General features: G+C 51.2%; 1 protein-coding gene across 2 annotated transcripts in view; it reads left to right on the top strand.

The window, feature by feature from the left end:
* ACSS1 (acyl-CoA synthetase short chain family member 1) overlaps nucleotides 1-13,991 on the top strand; it is a 56,188-nt gene extending 42,197 nt beyond the window's left edge. The window contains exons 8-14 of one of the 2 annotated variants that reach the window (XM_017862550.1): nucleotides 4,562-4,654; nucleotides 5,723-5,835; nucleotides 6,131-6,257; nucleotides 6,969-7,096; nucleotides 7,244-7,307; nucleotides 10,500-10,618; nucleotides 11,982-12,512. In XM_017862550.1, the coding sequence (XP_017718039.1) occupies nucleotides 4,562-4,654; nucleotides 5,723-5,835; nucleotides 6,131-6,257; nucleotides 6,969-7,096; nucleotides 7,244-7,307; nucleotides 10,500-10,618; nucleotides 11,982-12,161 (824 nt within the window). In that variant the 3' untranslated portion in view covers nucleotides 12,162-12,512. Of the gene's footprint in view, nucleotides 1-4,561; nucleotides 4,655-5,722; nucleotides 5,836-6,130; nucleotides 6,258-6,968; nucleotides 7,097-7,243; nucleotides 7,308-10,499; nucleotides 10,619-11,981; nucleotides 12,513-13,298 lie in introns of those variants that run through there. The other variant, XM_017862551.1, reaches the window with a different exon arrangement.
* Nucleotides 13,992-16,243: the final 2,252 nt, after the last annotated feature.

Consider the following 16,243-nt stretch of genomic DNA (forward strand, 5'->3'; position numbering starts at 1 on the left):
GCTGGTGCTGGGAGGGACTGGGTGCCGGTGACTGCTGTTCCCTCTCCTGTCCCTGCCACATTTCATGTCTGCCTTTACATGTGTGGTCACGTGTGGTCAGCCACCTGCTTGGTGGCTTTTCACTGGGGAAGCATGCAGGGCAGTGACCGCGGAAGAGTGTCCTATTCTGCCACATGCATCCTTGGGAAGGGAGTGTGGTGAACATGTGATTCTGCTACTGCTGGGTGACCACGAGGCCATGCGGGCATCTGGGCCACAGGTTGAGAGGCACTGCAGCTGGGGCTGTGCCCTGCAGAGCTCACCACTTATTCCCAAATGTGAGATGGGGATGAGACCTACCTGCAGGGTGGTGAGGATGCCACAGAGGGTCAGATGTGAGCCTTAGTGTAATGTTTAGCATGGAGATGATTAACGGGGAGCGCTCCTGAGGAATAGCAGGCATCCAATGACTCCTCCTCCTCTTTTCCCTTATTTTCCCCTTAACAGTAAAAACCTTCTTTTCTCAAAGAGCTTTCTAGATTAAAAAGCAGGAGGGGTTTGAATACTATTAATAAGAGCAAATAAGTATTAAATGCCTTTATCTTCACATCCTTTGAGCAAAGAGCAGATGTTGCTTCACATTACAGAGGAGGAAGAGGAGGCACAGAGAGGTCAGCGAACCTGCCCGAGGTCACTCACCAAGTAGGGCACCCTGTGCTGAACCCAGTACCTGGTTCTACAGTCAGTAAAACTCACTCTGCCCCCTACCTGATTGATGGGCTCTCGGCACCCACCCTGTACCCTCAGCAGGTCCTAGGGTCCTGGCTCACTCTGCTTCCCTTGCCATACTGTCCCTCCACCTCTCAGAAAGAGCATGGGGCTCCTTTCCAGATGGTGTGTCTTGGTTTGCTTTGTGCTGCTGTAATAGAATACCCTGAAACTGGATGATTTATAATGAACAGAGATTTATTGGTTCACGTTTCTGGAGGCTGGGAAGTCCACATCAAGGTGCTGGCATCTGGTGAGGGCCTTCTTGCTGCATTGTCCGATGGTGGAAGGGCAAAGAGAGGGTGAGAGAGAGCAAGAGGAAGTTGAACTCACCCTTTTATAATGGCACCAATCCCACTCATTAGGGTGGAAGCCTCTTGGCATCATCACCTCATAAAGGTTCCACCTCTTAATACTGTTACAATGGCAATTACATTTCAACATGAGATTTGGAAGGGACAAACATTCAAACCATAGCAGGTGGTGAGTTTGGATGGTCTCTCTTGGCATGCTGGAGCTGGGCTTGAGAGGCCCGTGTGATTCTGACTGCCCGGGCCATACAGTGCTTGGGAACTGGGAACAAACAGTGGGGTGGTCAGGGCCATAGACACTCTCCCAGATCCTCTAGGTGTTGTCAGCAGGGCCACCTGAGTGGGCCCTAGGCATTAGGTGGGGACAGGGCTGAAGACCAAGATTTGGTTTTCCAGATACACTCATGGAATTTGTCTGCTGAAGGAAGATTCACGGGGTCCAATGACAAGGGGTACCACACTAAGTGCATTTCAGGAAGGGGTGTGCTCTGGCAGCTGCATTAGAGTGGGATGTGTATCCCAGCAGCCTCTGTCCTCACAGACCTGGAACACCTCTGAGCCAAGGGAGCCAGCCCCCAGCATAGGCTTAGCTGGGTTTTGTGTATTTAGCTGGTCAATAGGCACATTCCTATTCCTGTTGCATAACCGGTTCTAGCCGAAGAACCCTGCGGGAGGCCAGGTGCTAATCACACACCTCGTTGTGCTGTTCTTGGTATACAGTGTTGGCAGGCAGCGTGGTGTCCTGTGATGTCTTGCACCTGAGGCTCCCAGCACCTTGGAGCAGTGCTGGGGGTCAGTGTGTTCCACACCTTGGCCAGGGCCAGCACTGTGCTGGCACACTTGTCAGTGCAATTCCAGAGCCCAGACCCATTCCAGGCAGCTAGGATCAGCCCTCACGACATTTAATCCATTGGGTCGTCAGAATCCCACTTACTCAAGACCTTCCCCCTAGAAGTGTATTTCTCAAAGCTTTTTTAAACTTTCAATTTCATAAGTAATACATGGATAAGCTCTTGTGAAAAGAAGAAATTGGAACATTGAACTTAAAGCTGATGTCCTTAGGAGCTGGGCGTGGGGGTACATGCCTGTAGTCCTGGCTACTTGGGAGACTGAGATGGGAGGAGCCTTGAGACCTGGAGGTCAAGATTGCAGTGAGCCATGATTGTGCCACTGCACTCCAGTCCAGGCAACAGAGCGAGATCCTTGTCTCTCTGAAAAAAAAAAATGCTAAGATNTGGAGCAGTGCTGGGGTCAGTGTGTTCCACACCTTGGCCAGGGCCAGCACTGTGCTGGCACACTTGTCAGTGCAATTCCAGAGCCCAGACCCATTCCAGGCAGCTAGGATCAGCCCTCACGACATTTAATCCATTGGGTCGTCAGAATCCCACTTACTCAAGACCTTCCCCTAGAAGTGTATTTCTCAAAGCTTTTTTAAACTTTCAATTTCATAAGTAATACATGGATAAGCTCTTGTGAAAAGAAGAAATTGGAACATTGAACTTAAAGCTGATGTCCTTAGGAGCTGGGCGTGGGGTACATGCCTGTAGTCCTGGCTACTTGGGAGACTGAGATGGGAGGAGCCTTGAGACCTGGAGGTCAAGATTGCAGTGAGCCATGATTGTGCCACTGCACTCCAGTCCAGGCAACAGAGCGAGATCCTTGTCTCTCTGAAAAAAAAAAATGCTAAGATTTTCCTTGACCTCTGCTCCAGGTGTTACTCCTGCACCTTTGGCCCCGTCTCTGCAATTCAGTTCCTGTAGTGGATTGCGGCTCTGTTAAATGATGTTTTCTTTAACACCAAAGTCACCACACTGTGCTATTATGCTGTAATGTTTGTTTTAAGATCGTAGAATCTGCATTTTTCCACATGGATCTGCCCTGCTGTGGGGATTGCCCTGGCTCGTGTGGTCACATCCCCGTGGCTGGGTGCAGGCTGTCGCAGTCTCCCAGCGTGTCCACTAGTGCTGCAGGGCATCTCCCTGCCCCTTGTGGATGTTCTGAATGCAGGTGTGACACATAAGACACCGAGCCGCCCATGTAGCCAGCACTGATCATGCAGCACTCACGTGGGGGCCGCTGCTGGGACAGGCTGTGGGTTGTGAGTGGTCCTGAGCGAGAGGCAAACACCAGCACGAGAATATTTCAGTGTTTTAGTGACAGCACGTCTAGCCTGGAGAGTTCTGGCTGAGTGCTGGCCTGGTGTGGAAATGTCATAAGGTAGACACTGAGAATGCTAGGGTGTATGTATATCTTTTTCCTTTCTATTGAGATATAATGTATACTAAAGGGTACAGATGTTAAGTGTTCAACTTGAGAGATATTTACATATGTAAGTGCTACAGAAATTCCAGTCCCCAGAGGCCCCCTTATGGCTCCTGCCAGTCACGGGAGTTACCTGAGCCGTGACCACAGTGTGGCTTGCATCACCACGGACAGATGTGGCTGCACTTGAACCTCAGTTGGGTGGGATCACACAGCACACCCCTCCCTTTCTCAGCATCGTGCCTCAGACTCACCCATGCCGCCATGGGTTGTGGAGGTTCGCCATCTTCTTTGCAGTGTGGCGTTCCTCTGCAGGAGCGTGCCATGTTATATTTAGCCACCTACTCCTGAGGGATGTGTGTGGTTTCTGGCATGAGCAGAGCTGCTGAGGACACCCTTTACATGGCCGCTTCTGGTGGCATCTGCAGTCATTTATTTGGGGTGTACGTCAGGGGTCATGTTTTGAGGTGTTCCGCCGTAGTAGATTCTGCCCCAAGCAGTTGCTCAAAGTAGTTGTATTGGATGTATGGAGTTTTAAACGTTAAGAGAAACATCCAGATTGCTCCCCAAAATTGCTGAACCACATTACCCTCCTATTGGTGTCTGTGAAATCCTGTTTTCCCCACCTTCTTGCTGGCTTTTTGATTTTCAACCATCTAATGATAAAAATACGTCACAGTCATGTGCATTTCTTTGATGACCATAAATATGATATATCTCACTGCATTTTCAGGTCTCCTTGTATGTTCTTCAAAAAAAAAAAAAAAAAAAAATTACAGAGCTGTTTTCTCCTTAAAAATCTCTTCATTTGGCTGGGCATGGTGGCTCACACCTGTAACCCTAGCACTTTGGGGAGGCCAAGGCTGGCAGATCACCTGAGGTCAGGAGTTCGAGAACAGCCTGGCCAACATGGTGAAACCCCATCTCTGCTAAAAATACAAAAAATTAGCTGGGTGTGGTGGCACATGCCTGTAATCCCAGCTACTCAGGAAGCTGAGGCAGGAGAATTGCTTGAACCCGGGAGGTGGAGGTTGCAGTGAGCCAAGATCACACCACTCCACTCCATCCTGGGCGACAGAGCGAGACTCAGTCTCAAAAAACAAAACAAAACAAAACAAAACAAAAACCAAAAAAACAAAAACAAAACAAAACAAAAAAAGAAAAAAAAATGCAAAACTTACTTTTGGTTTCAGGTTTATTTGCAGACTGTTAACATCTTTTTCTTTCCTGTGTGGTTTTAGTGGGAGAGCCCATCAACTGTGAGGCCTGGGAGTGGCTTCACAGGGTGGTGGGGGACAGCAGGTGCACGCTGGTGGACACCTGGTGGCAGACAGGTGAGGAGGCCTGGGGAACAGGTTCCAGTCTAAGTGCTGGGTCTGCAGGGTCGGGTGTGAGGCTGGGACTGGGGTCCGAGCTCTCAACAGCAGGTGCGATAGAAGACGCGTCAATGCCCGAGACTGCGGAAACCCTGGGGCCTCGAGTGAGGGAACTCAGAGGTCGCCTGGCTGCTATTTCCCAGCTGTGGGACCTCATGTCATGACTTCTATGAGCCTCGGTTTCCTCCTTTGTGAGGCGGGGGTGCCCCCCACAGGCCTGGGTGAGGGTGAACTGAGGCGACACAGCCCAGCTTGCTGCCCAAGGCCTGGTGTGCAGCAGGAGCTCAAGGGCTGTGTCCCTGCCAAGTGCCCCTTTCTGAACAGGGGAACATCTGATGAGACAGGCCCTCTCTTCTAAGGAAGCGTGAGTCTAAATTTAAATTTTAGTGCGAAAAGGAATTTTTCCTGTGACATTTTGTTTGGATTTGTCCCCCCTTCTCTTGGGTATCTGACTTATTAGGATGCTTGGGGAGAGAGACCACCACAGATGTAATGAATGTAACTATCTGAGGGCTCATCCTAAGCCAGAAAATGAGATGTTCCCATGGGACAGTCCCATCCATTTGGGAAAACCTGGGGCAGAGATTCTCTAGCTGAGTCTCTGGGGCATTTCCCTGGTAGAGGCGAGTGCCAGAGAAATAATGTGATGGCAGGATTTGAGGGCATCTTTTTTTGTTGCTGGGTTCGTGTCGAACGGGCGCTGGCCCAGAAGCAATTCTTTTTCCCCGTCTTCATGTGCAAGTGGGTGGGCTCTGCCCTTTCCTACTTCAAGCAAGGCCCTGACATGGCGCGGGGGCCTGTATCTGGCTGTGGGACGCCAGAGCTCCTGGAGCTGAGGCCATCTTGGGGCTCCTTCTCATATCCGCAGTGGAGGGCACCAGACTCACATCTGGTTTGCCTCAAAGATCGTTGTGCCCCTGAGGCATTTCCTTGCCCACAACAGGGACAGTCCCACCCACCCCCCACTCTGGATACGCATATCCCTGGGTCCGGGGCCGATCTTTCATTTCTTTCTTGTACCTGCAGAAACGGGTGGCATCTGCATTGCACCACGGCCCTCGGAAGAAGGGGCGGAAATCCTCCCTGGCATGGCGATGAGGCCCTTCTTTGGCATCACCCCGGTCCTCATGGATGAGAAGGTGTGTATGGGCCTTCCCTGCGTGGGGCCATGTGCTTGCCTCCTTCGTCGCTGCCTGCCCAGCCCAGCTCCCTCCTGTGTGCCCAGGTCTGTACCTGGCAGGAGGCTGCTGACCTCACAGCGTTCACTGCACTGGTATCATGCACTGGCTAGCAGCCACACAGGCGGCTTGGGGCCCTCCTCAGGGGCAGAGGGGAGAGCTATGGACAGCTCCCTTGAGGGCAGGGCTTGTCATTTTTTGGCACACTTCTCACCCAGAGCCTGCCCTCTCTCACGCGCATGTCCGGGGTCTACAGGGCAGTGTCGTGGAGGGCAGCAACGTCTCCGGGGCCCTGTGCATCTCTCAGGCCTGGCCAGGCATGGCCAGGACCATCTATGGCGACCACCAGCGATTTGTGGATGCCTACTTCAAGGCCTACCCAGGTGAGCAGGCTATCAGGGACCCTCTCATTCCTTTTCAGCTGACTGCTAGAATCTTATTCTCAGAAAACATTTTTAATGGGATTTGAGTGCAGCGTAGCACAGTGGCCAGGAACAGGCGCTCCCAAGGCCACATTTTGACTCCAACCCCCTCTCCCTTTGCTGTACCTCCCTGGCTTTCCTTATCTTGACAGTGGGCATGATTCCCTGCTCGGGGACTTTCTTGGGGCTACTTAGGTGTGGGTGTGAAGTCCTGCCCTGCAGCCAGGCCCGTGGTAGGATCCTGTTAGCTACTGGGGAGGGAGGGTGGAGAAGTACCTTGGAAGACTGTCACCAAGGCTGGGAGTTTTCTTCCAGTTTACTTTTATTTTTTCCTAGTTTCCCTTTTTGTCATTGGGTTGGAAATTTATATGAATGCTATCTCCTCTGTCTTGTTGGAACCAGTAATTTTCAGTCTCAAGCTTGTAAACAAGACTCAGTGTTTTGGAGAAGCATCTTGGAAGTGCTGCTTGTATACCTTCTGCTCCCCGAAGTCTCGATGTCTTGGAGCTGCCTGCCCATGCTCGAGAACATAGGGAAGCATCGGAGTTGCAAGGAGGGCCAATGGGCAAGACTGCAGCCGTGTGCTGGGCTGCAGAGCTTCATGCTTAGTGAGGTGGGGACGTGGGTCCTGGCTCAGGGTTCCTGGTGCTGAATTTCTCTGCTGTGGTACAGGCTATTACTTCACTGGAGACGGGGCTTACCGAACTGAGGGCGGCTATTACCAGATCACAGGGCGGATGGATGATGTCATCAACATCAGTGGCCACCGGCTGGGGACCGCAGAGATTGAGGACGCCATCGTGAGCACAGGCTGGGTCTCCCCCTTCACTCCTGCACCTCCATGATGCCCCTATGGGCCTGCAAGTCAGGGTGGGAGTCCCTGGTCCGAGTCACTTCTAGCACCAGGGGCTGCCACATTTTGTCATTTTGTTCTCTGTTGTACACAGGCCGACCACCCTGCAGTGCCGGAAAGTGCTGTCATTGGCTACCCCCACGACATCAAAGGAGAAGGTGAGTGTCCTGGAGAACAGCTCCTCCCTGATTCCTGACCCCGCGTCCATTATGGGCACCTCTGTACGAGGAGCAGACTCTGGAGAGTGGGGTGATAGGGGACACTGTGGGCCAGGCTCTCGGTGCTCTTCTCTCTGAAGTGGAAACTGCAGGGGAGGAGGCTGAACAGCACTCGTGTTCGGTCAGGTTTCTGAAATGCCCTGGTTCTGCTGTCCTTCCAGGACACACATCTACAGTGGCCGTGACCCACTTGGGCTTGGCTAAGCTTGGGGGGTTTCCCCCTCTGTCCATGGTTTATCTGGTGGAGACATCGCCCAGCCCTGTTACAGGGAGTTTATGAGAAAATGTCCAGCCTCATGTGTGCTCACAGGCTTGGTCATCGCACTCAAGCCAGCTCTGCCGCCACCACGCGTGTGTGCTGGAGTGTGCTCTGGAGTGTGCAGGCTGTGTGCTGCCCTGGGACTCTTTGGACAAACCTGACCTGTGGTTCCCACTGCACAGCGCCATGCCGGGGGAATGTAGAACGAGGGACTAGAATGGTCTTCTTTACCAAGGCCACGCATTGTTTCGAGTCTGCCAGCTTCTTGGTGTCTGGGTCTGGCAAGGGGCGGGAGCACCCAGGTGTTGCAATGCCAGGTCCATCCAGGCACACTGCCTGGCCTGGCGTGACCTGGACACACACTGATCCCATGCCACGGCACTGCTGGGCAGACTGGCTTCTCCCACCCTGCCCAGTGGCCTGGGGTCCGGCTTGGCCTCCCGCTGGGAGGCCACCCTGTGTCACAGTGTGTCCCAGATGTCGCCTGCCTCCCTGTACTTCTGTGTGCCGTTGTTCCATTATTTACTTAAATGCTTTCTTTAAATTGACCCATTGCAAGATTGAGAATTTGTTTCAGTGCTTTACAAACAGCATTTTCAGTTGCCATGAAAAGACTGTGCTGGTAAGGCTGGGATGTGGGAGAGAGCTGGTGGGGACCCCTGCCCGGTGACGTCCACATGTGATCAGGAGGGTCAGAGAGGACGGAGATGAGGACAGTTTCTCAGGTGTGTCTAGGATAACTTAGTGCTCCCCTGAGGGTACCTCGCTCTGACAGGAGCCTGCGCCCCTCCTCTGGGGACTCCTGCATTTCACGTCTCTGGGCTGGGGATCCACAGGGCACTGGTGTGTCCTGAGATTGGAAAGCCCCATCTATGTCTGAGTCCAGTGGCTGAGCCAGTACTCCCTGGGGACACTGAGAGGGGTCCATGCATGGTCCACTGTGTCTGGGGGCTCAGAAGCCCCTGGATTGAACTCCATAAAGTAAGTGCAAGATCAAGGAAAGGACAGTGGAAGTGACCTTTAGACAAACGTTTGGGCATCGCAATCACTGTCTTTCATAGGGCAGCCTAGCCTTAGGTCTGTTGGGGTGGTGGTGGGGCATGGTCTGCTGTGGACGCTGCTGCCCAGGGCACGTTCTGCGTGTGTGGAGCTATTGCAAGTCTGGTGTTGCCAGGCTTCTTAATGTCTGCCAGATGTGTGAGGAGAATTTGTGTATCACGAGTATGATGATTTTCCTGATTTCTAATGAATTTGAGTATCGATTCTATAATTATGAAGAGCTGACGAACAGCTCTTGGTTGGCTGTAAAGCCGCCTGTGAGTATCGTGTATTTGTCCCCACTCTCTCTGTTTTCCACCAGCTCTGAAAAAGGGCAGCCCCTGGTAGACCCAACAAGCCTCTGGTGCTGCTGGCCAAGCTCTTGTCTCTCTTGTCTCCAGTGTCCTGAGCCTTGCCTGCCTCCTCCTGGCTCTTAACTGGCTCCTCCACCCATGTGGAGGGTTTCCTCCCTCCAGCACCATCCTCAGAACTCAACAGCCCAGGCCCACTTCTGATCCCATATCAACGACCAAGATGAGAAAAACAGTGTTCTTTCCCTTAAAGACCTAACAACCTAGTAGGGTGGCAGCAGGGGGACTGACAGCTGTTCCCGCACAGCATGTGCCATAAACTAGATTCATGGGTAAAGGCTTCACAGAGCAGGAGGTGGCTGAATTGCGTCTTGAGGGATGAATAGGAGTTTGCCACATGGATATGGGAAGGCCTTTCAGGCAAAGGCTGTAGGTCTTTACAGATCATAGCTTGTTCAGAAAACCAATCATCCATTCATGCACTAAACAACCATGTGTTGAGCACCTCCTGTGTTCCAGGCATGGTTTTAGATGCTGCGGACACAGCAGTGAGTGAGAAGGTCTCTGCCCCCATAGAGCTAGCATGCTGGAGGGGTCGAGAGTAGAGGAGAGAGACAGACAAAGAGCAAGAAAGATGATCACTGAGGAAACGACACAGCCAGTTAGGTGCTACATGCCAGGGGAAGAATGGGTGAAGGTGGCATGGTGCTGGGGCAGATGAGCAGTAGGAGAGCCACACATATATAGAAACTTCATGGGAGAGACAGGCCTTACAGGCCAGTGGGGACGGGCAGGCTGTCAGGGATGGCGCTGGGACAAGCGACTCTTTATATGGAAAGCAATCAAATTAGATCCCTCTTCACAGTGTGAACCCTTCCTGGAACATGCCAGGGTACTGAAAAACGAAACCTAGTATTTATGCTAAAATGTGGGCTGGCCAGTGCTGCCCAGCAGAACTCTCAGCTGCCCCATGTCTGTGTTGTCCAGGGTGGCAGCCTCTGGCTGTGCATGATGCTGAATGGCATTTGAAGTGTGGCTCATGCAGCCGGGGAGCTGCTGATTTAATTGAACTGAAATAGCCACCCTGGCCCATGGTACCATGTTGCACACACGCCCCCAAAGGCTGTTGGTGCCCACTTGCTGTGCATCTGTGCACCTTCTCATGGAAGTCTCATTCTATCAAACCACATTATGGGTTATTTCACAGATGAGGACACAGAGAGGGGAGGTCCCATGTCCCAGGTCACACACAATTAGTCAGCATTAGAGTTGAGATGCCAAGCTCTTAGCCACACATGTGCACTCACCTGGAACATCTGTGGAGCTGTTAGAATTGCTGCCACTTTTCGTGAAACTGAAGTTGCGTCTTAGGGTTTGCAACTAAAGAAACCAGCTGCTACAATGTCACTAACATAGAATTCAAAAGCCCTTTGGATTTCTGGCAGTCTGTGCATAGCACCCTGCTTCGGGAGTTGGCTCATTGTCTAGTATTTAATACATCCCCAAACTTGACTTTATTTTCAGCTGCCTTTGCCTTCATTGTGGTGAAAGATAGTGCAGGTGACTCAGATGTGGTGGTGCAGGAGCTCAAGTCCATGGTGGCCACCAAGATTGCCAAATATGCTGTGCCTGATAAGATCCTGGTGAGTGGGCCTCCCACAAAGGTGGGGCTGTGCTGCTGTGCTTCCCACAGTTGTTAAGTGACAATGGTCTTTTAGGAGCATATTACTCTTTTCCAATTACCATCAAAACTGACACTAGCTGTTTGGTTTTCCTGGCTGGTGGTGAGGCTGGTGGGTCACTGTGTTGTCACAGAGGGAGAGGAGAGGGCAGGAGATGTCGCTCCAAGAGCTCAGCAGCTTCAAAAGCTCAGCCAGCTCACTTGTCCAGGTCACCTAGGCAGGTTTCCACGCTCAGTGGGCTCATCTGTCCAGGAGGTTGCCGAGGCAGGCTTCCACGCTTAGTAAGCTCACCTGTCCAGGAGGCCACCTAGGCAGGTTTCCACACTCAGCCAGCTCACCTGTCCAGGAGTTCACCTAGGCTTCCACGCCCAGCCAGCTCACCTGTCCAGGAGGTCACCTAGGCAGGCTTCCGCTCTCGTATGTTGGCATGTGCAGGCTAGTCACAGAAATGGGGCTGCTGGTGAAGAATCTTAGGGATTTTCATTAGAGACATGAGGACAGTACCAGGGTTCTCCAGCCCCTGTGTGGTTCCTGAGCACTTTTCCTGGTGGCAGTGAGGGAGATCGCAGATCCCCACCCCAGGGGGTCAGAATCGGGGGAGGATTGGGCTGCCTCTTCAGCCCTCGGTTTTTCATTCCCTCCTTTATGAACATTGTGCGCAGTGACTCTGGGTTTGGTGGCCCTCGGAGGCAGCAGGGCCAGGCTCCACTTGGGATTACGAGAGTTGATACATTTGGCCAAGTGACCAGAGTTTCAGGAGACTCGGACTCGCCCTAGGTGAACTGAACTATTTCAAAAGACAGAGTGACTGTCAAAGATCCCAAACAACAGCTCATAATGTATTGCTATTTGCAGTGAATGGGCTGTAGTTGTTTGAGCATGCTCCATGTTAGCTTTTCAAACACTAAGACAAAATTCTTCTCTTAAGTAGTTCTCACCTCTTACGTAAGACAAAACCCGCTAAGTCCCAGGCCAGGGAATGGAGATGAGGCACCCAGTGGGTGCTTGGACCTGCTGCCACCTGGGTGCCTGCACGTGGCACAGTGGCAGGACAGACAGGCGGCAGTATGGGGTGAACCCAGCCTGGGTGGACCCTGCCTGGCAGAGGGCATCGGGGTGGGTTTCAGCTTAGGTCCAGATTGTAGGAGGATAAAGCCAAGACCTCGGGCCTCACCATTCTCTGGGGGTGGAGACTTAGGCATCCACTGTGGACCCCCGGGAGGGCATCCCCCCTGAGCAGAGCCCTTCTCATCTCAATGCAGTCCATACTGGCATGGAGGCTGGGCATCATCCATGCTCTAATACCGTGCCTGTTCCTTGCCAGGTGGTGAAACGTCTTCCAAAAACCAGGTCTGGGAAGGTCATGCGGCGGCTCCTGAGGAAGATCATCACTAGTGAGGACCAGGAGCTGGGGGACACTACCACCCTGGAGGACCCCAGCATCATCACAGAGATCCTGAGTGCCTACCAGAAGTGCAAGGACAAGCAGGCTGCCGCTAAGTGAGCTGGCGCTTTGAGGGGCTCTTAGGATGGGCGGGCACCCAGGCCCTGGCTTGTCCTTCCCAGAGGGTACCCCTGAGGTTGACATCTTCCTAAGTCCCAGAAGCAGCCCCCACCCCACACATGACCCACACCGCCCTCACGTGAAGCTGGGCTGAGAGCCCTTTCTCCCATCCATTGGAGGTCCCAGGAGTATCACCCATGGAGAGGCTATGCAACATGCTAGGGCTGGTTCTGTCATCCTGAGTTTGGTCTCCTGGAATGAAAAGGCATTGCCGCCGGGCGCGGTGGCTCAAGCCTGTAATCCCAGCACTTTGGGAGGCCGAGACGGGCGGATCACGAAATCAGGAGATCGAGACCATCCTGGCTAACCCAGTGAAACCCCGTCTCTACTAAAAAATACAAAAAATCTAGCCGGGCAAGGTGGCGGGCGCCTGTAGTCCCAGCTACTCCGTAGGCTGAGGCAGGAGAATGGCGTAAACCCGGGAGGTGGAGCTTGCAGTGAGGTAAGATCCAGCCACTGCACTCCAGCCTGGCGACAGAGCGAGACTCCATCTCAAAAAAAAGAAAAGAAAAGGCATTGCCATCTCCATTTCTCTGCCCTCTTGAGCCAGCACAGGAAGGTGAGGCCCTGGGATAGTGCACCCGCTCAGATAACACAGAGCTAGTTAGCTAGTAGCAACCGTGTTTTCTCCAGATGTGTCTAGATACAAAGGGCAGAAATCGTATTTTTATACTTTTATATTGTGGAAGAACAGCATGCAACACTTACATGTAGTGTGTGGATTTACTTGAACATGTTCTTTTTAACATATGAAAATATCCTTTTTTGCCTCTACTAGTGGGAAACGTGAGGATCAGAGGCCACATTTTTAATGATTGTTAGCGTATTCGGAAGTCTGAATTGGAGATGTTTGTACCTCTGTCTAAACAGCTCCCTTGAGAACTTCCAAGCCTCCAGCATCCTTTCCTGGTGACTGTTTCTCCTGTGCTTGGTTGTGTATAGTGGAGCTAACTCCTAAGTGATGGGGTGAATGTGGCCACCTTAGTTCTGAAGCTACTCCAATCATGTTCTGTTTCTTCAAGCTGTGATCCAGAAAGATTTTTGTGCCCCCAGATGCCTCTTGATAGGAGAGGCAACATTCTCCAAATAGGTGGGCTCTTCAGGGAAGCTATTAGAAACTCAGGTGACTTGTTAGAGCACTAACTTGGTCAGAGCCAAGTCCTGGTAAATGCTGCCTGACCTTCGCTCTGTGGTTGGGGCAGTGAGAACCACTGAGGTCCACTGATGAGACTTGGAGATCTGAATCCGGTCTCTCTCTGTTTTAATGTGACTGAGGTGCTGTCAACATTAGCAAGATAATGGAAATCATGCCACCAGTGGGTGCTTACCTCCCAGCTAGGCACGCAGGAGCTGGTGGTTGGCAGGGGAAGGAGGCCCAGTGAGCCAGGTCCCTTAGGTTAGGGAGAGTGTGTCCTCTTTGCTCCTCAGTCTACCCCTCAGGGCCTTGTGGCAGTGCCGGTGTTGGGGGGTGTCTGGGCTACTGAGCACCCATTCGTCACTGGCGGTGCTGGCCTCTTGCGTGAGTGAGCCTGTGATGCCCAGGAGGTGGTGTTGGCTGCAGCGCACACAAATAGTGAGTGGTGCTCTTTTGTTACAGACTTAGCAACAAAGATCTGTGCCCTGGGCATGGGGGGCTGTAGTGTGGCTATGGCTGTGCATTTGTGAAATGGCTTAGCTTTCCATATTGCTGAGAGGAATCTGGACATGGTCCCGGGCATCTGAATGATCTGTAGGGGAGGGAGTTCAAATAAAGCTTTATTTTGTTCATTTCTGTTTGTGGTGATTTTTTTGGTCCAATAATGCTACTCTTTTTTTTTTTTTCCCCTGAATATAATCCTATGGACAAAATTGAAAGGGGCCTTTTCTCCTGGAGGGTTCACACTCACAGCGCTGACTGCTCCTTGGTGAGCTCACGTGCCTTACCAAGGATGGCTGACTGCACTGATGCATCAGCCACACGTGGCCATTTAGCTGTAACTTAAACAGAGTAGAAATTTGGTTCCCAGTCTGCAGTAGCTGCATTGCAAGTGCCCAGAGGCCATGCGTAGCAGGTCAGATAGGTGCACTGCCACCATCACTTGGAGGCCGCGGGCGGCACTGGGCTAGAGCACAGGCAAGAGCGAGGGAGCAAACCTGGCTCTGAGTAGCGTGCATGAGGAGCATGGTCCGGTCCCTGGGTCATCCCTCTGCTAGGGTGGGCTGGTCCTTCATCAGGACACACTGAATCATTGCCACAGAAGTGGAATCTCAGTGGTCTGGGTCTGCTCCTGACACCCAGCTGGCAGCCCCTTGATCTTATACTTCCCAGCCTCCATAGAAACAGATCTCTGTGGTTTAAGCCACTCAGCCTATGATATTTAGTTACAGCAGCAAATGAATACAAACGAATACAACTTTCCTACTTCATATTGTACAGAGGGTGTGACAAAAAAGAAGGGATTCTGGATTGTGCTGCATGATGCCCTATCAGCAGAGTTCCCAGGGCAAGCTGCCTCTCTCAAACTGCAGATTCGGGAAGAAAAGCAAAGATGCTGTGAAATACTGCTGGCCAGCTACTTGCCTACTTTGATGCTGACCTGTGGTTACTCTGTGGGGAGCTCACCAATGTTCCCTTGGTTACTACAGAAATAATTAACAAACAGAGCTGCTCCAGGGCTTCTGGGCAAGGGTTCCTCCTTCAGCTTCTAGGATCCTGTTCTCTGTTTATTTGGCATCGTTGCAATACCCCTTTGCTATTCCACAAAGAAATTTCTGCAGAGCAAACAGACTGGCTGTCCAACTTGCTCCCAGATATCCTGTGCCAGGGCCAGGTCTGCAGAGGTACCTGCCCTTTGGGGGTATAGTTCTGGCTTTTCTACTTGACATTATGACTTCTTTGCATCATGGATTGTTTGGAAAAATATTTCTAATTTTTTTTTTTTTAAATGGAGTCTTGCTGTGTTACCCAGTTTGGAGTGTAGTGGCACAATCTCAGCTCACTGCAACCTCCACCTCCCCAGGTCAAGCTATTCTCCTGCCTCAGCCTCCCAAGTAGCTGGGACTACAGGTGCACACTACCATGCCTGGCTAATTTTAGTATTTTTAGTAGAGATGAGGTTTTACCATGTTGGCCAGGCTGGTCTCAAATTCCTGACCTCAGGTGATCCACCCGCCTCGGCCTCCCAAAGTGCTGGGACTACAGGTGTGAGCCACTGCGCCCGGCGTATTTCTAAAATTTCTAAACATTTAGTTTTTGTTATTTTATGGTTTTTGTTATTTGATGGTTTTGTTATTGGTGTTTAGCTTATTTGCACTGTGCTCAGAGAGCAGGCTCTCCTATGACTTCAGTGCTCTGAAGTTTGTTGAGGCCTGCCGCATGCCTCAGCCTATTTTCGGAAAGGTCCCATTCGAGATGGAAAAGAAGTATTCTGTAATCATTGGGTAGAAGACTGTTTACGTATCCACCGGGTCAAGTTTGCTGATCATGTTGTTCAAATCCACGTCCCAGCTCACTTTTACTCACGTGTTTCATCCCTTACTGAGACAGACTTGTTAAACGTCTCCACTTCCACTGTGAATTTCTCTTTTTCTCTAGTTCTATCAGTTTTTGCTTTGGACATTTTGAAACTTTATCTATTTATATATTTATCTAGCACAATTATTTATGTATTTATCTATTTGTTGTATATTAGGTGCTGTTGAAAATTGTTGTAACTTCCTGATGAATTGACTCTAAAAGAGGCGTCCCCCTTTATCTCTAAATATGTTTTCTTTTGGCTGTAAATTATATTTCGTCTGATATTAGTATAGTCACATCAGCTTTCTTTTTGTTAATATTTGCATGGAATATTTTGTCCATCCCTTTAATTTTCTTTTCTTTCTTTTTCTTTTCTTTTTTTTTTTTTGAGACAGGGTCTTGTTGTGTTGCCCAGCTGGTCTCAAACTCCTGGGCTCAAGCAATCCTCCCACCCCAGCCTCCCAAGTAGCTGGAACCACAGGGGGAAACCACTGTGTCCAGTGGATTATTCCTTTAATGTTAATCT

This window comes from Rhinopithecus bieti, unplaced genomic scaffold (genome assembly GCF_001698545.2).
Source record: "Rhinopithecus bieti isolate Rb0 unplaced genomic scaffold, ASM169854v2 scaffold_56174, whole genome shotgun sequence".
Classification (NCBI taxonomy): Eukaryota; Metazoa; Chordata; class Mammalia; order Primates; family Cercopithecidae; genus Rhinopithecus; species Rhinopithecus bieti.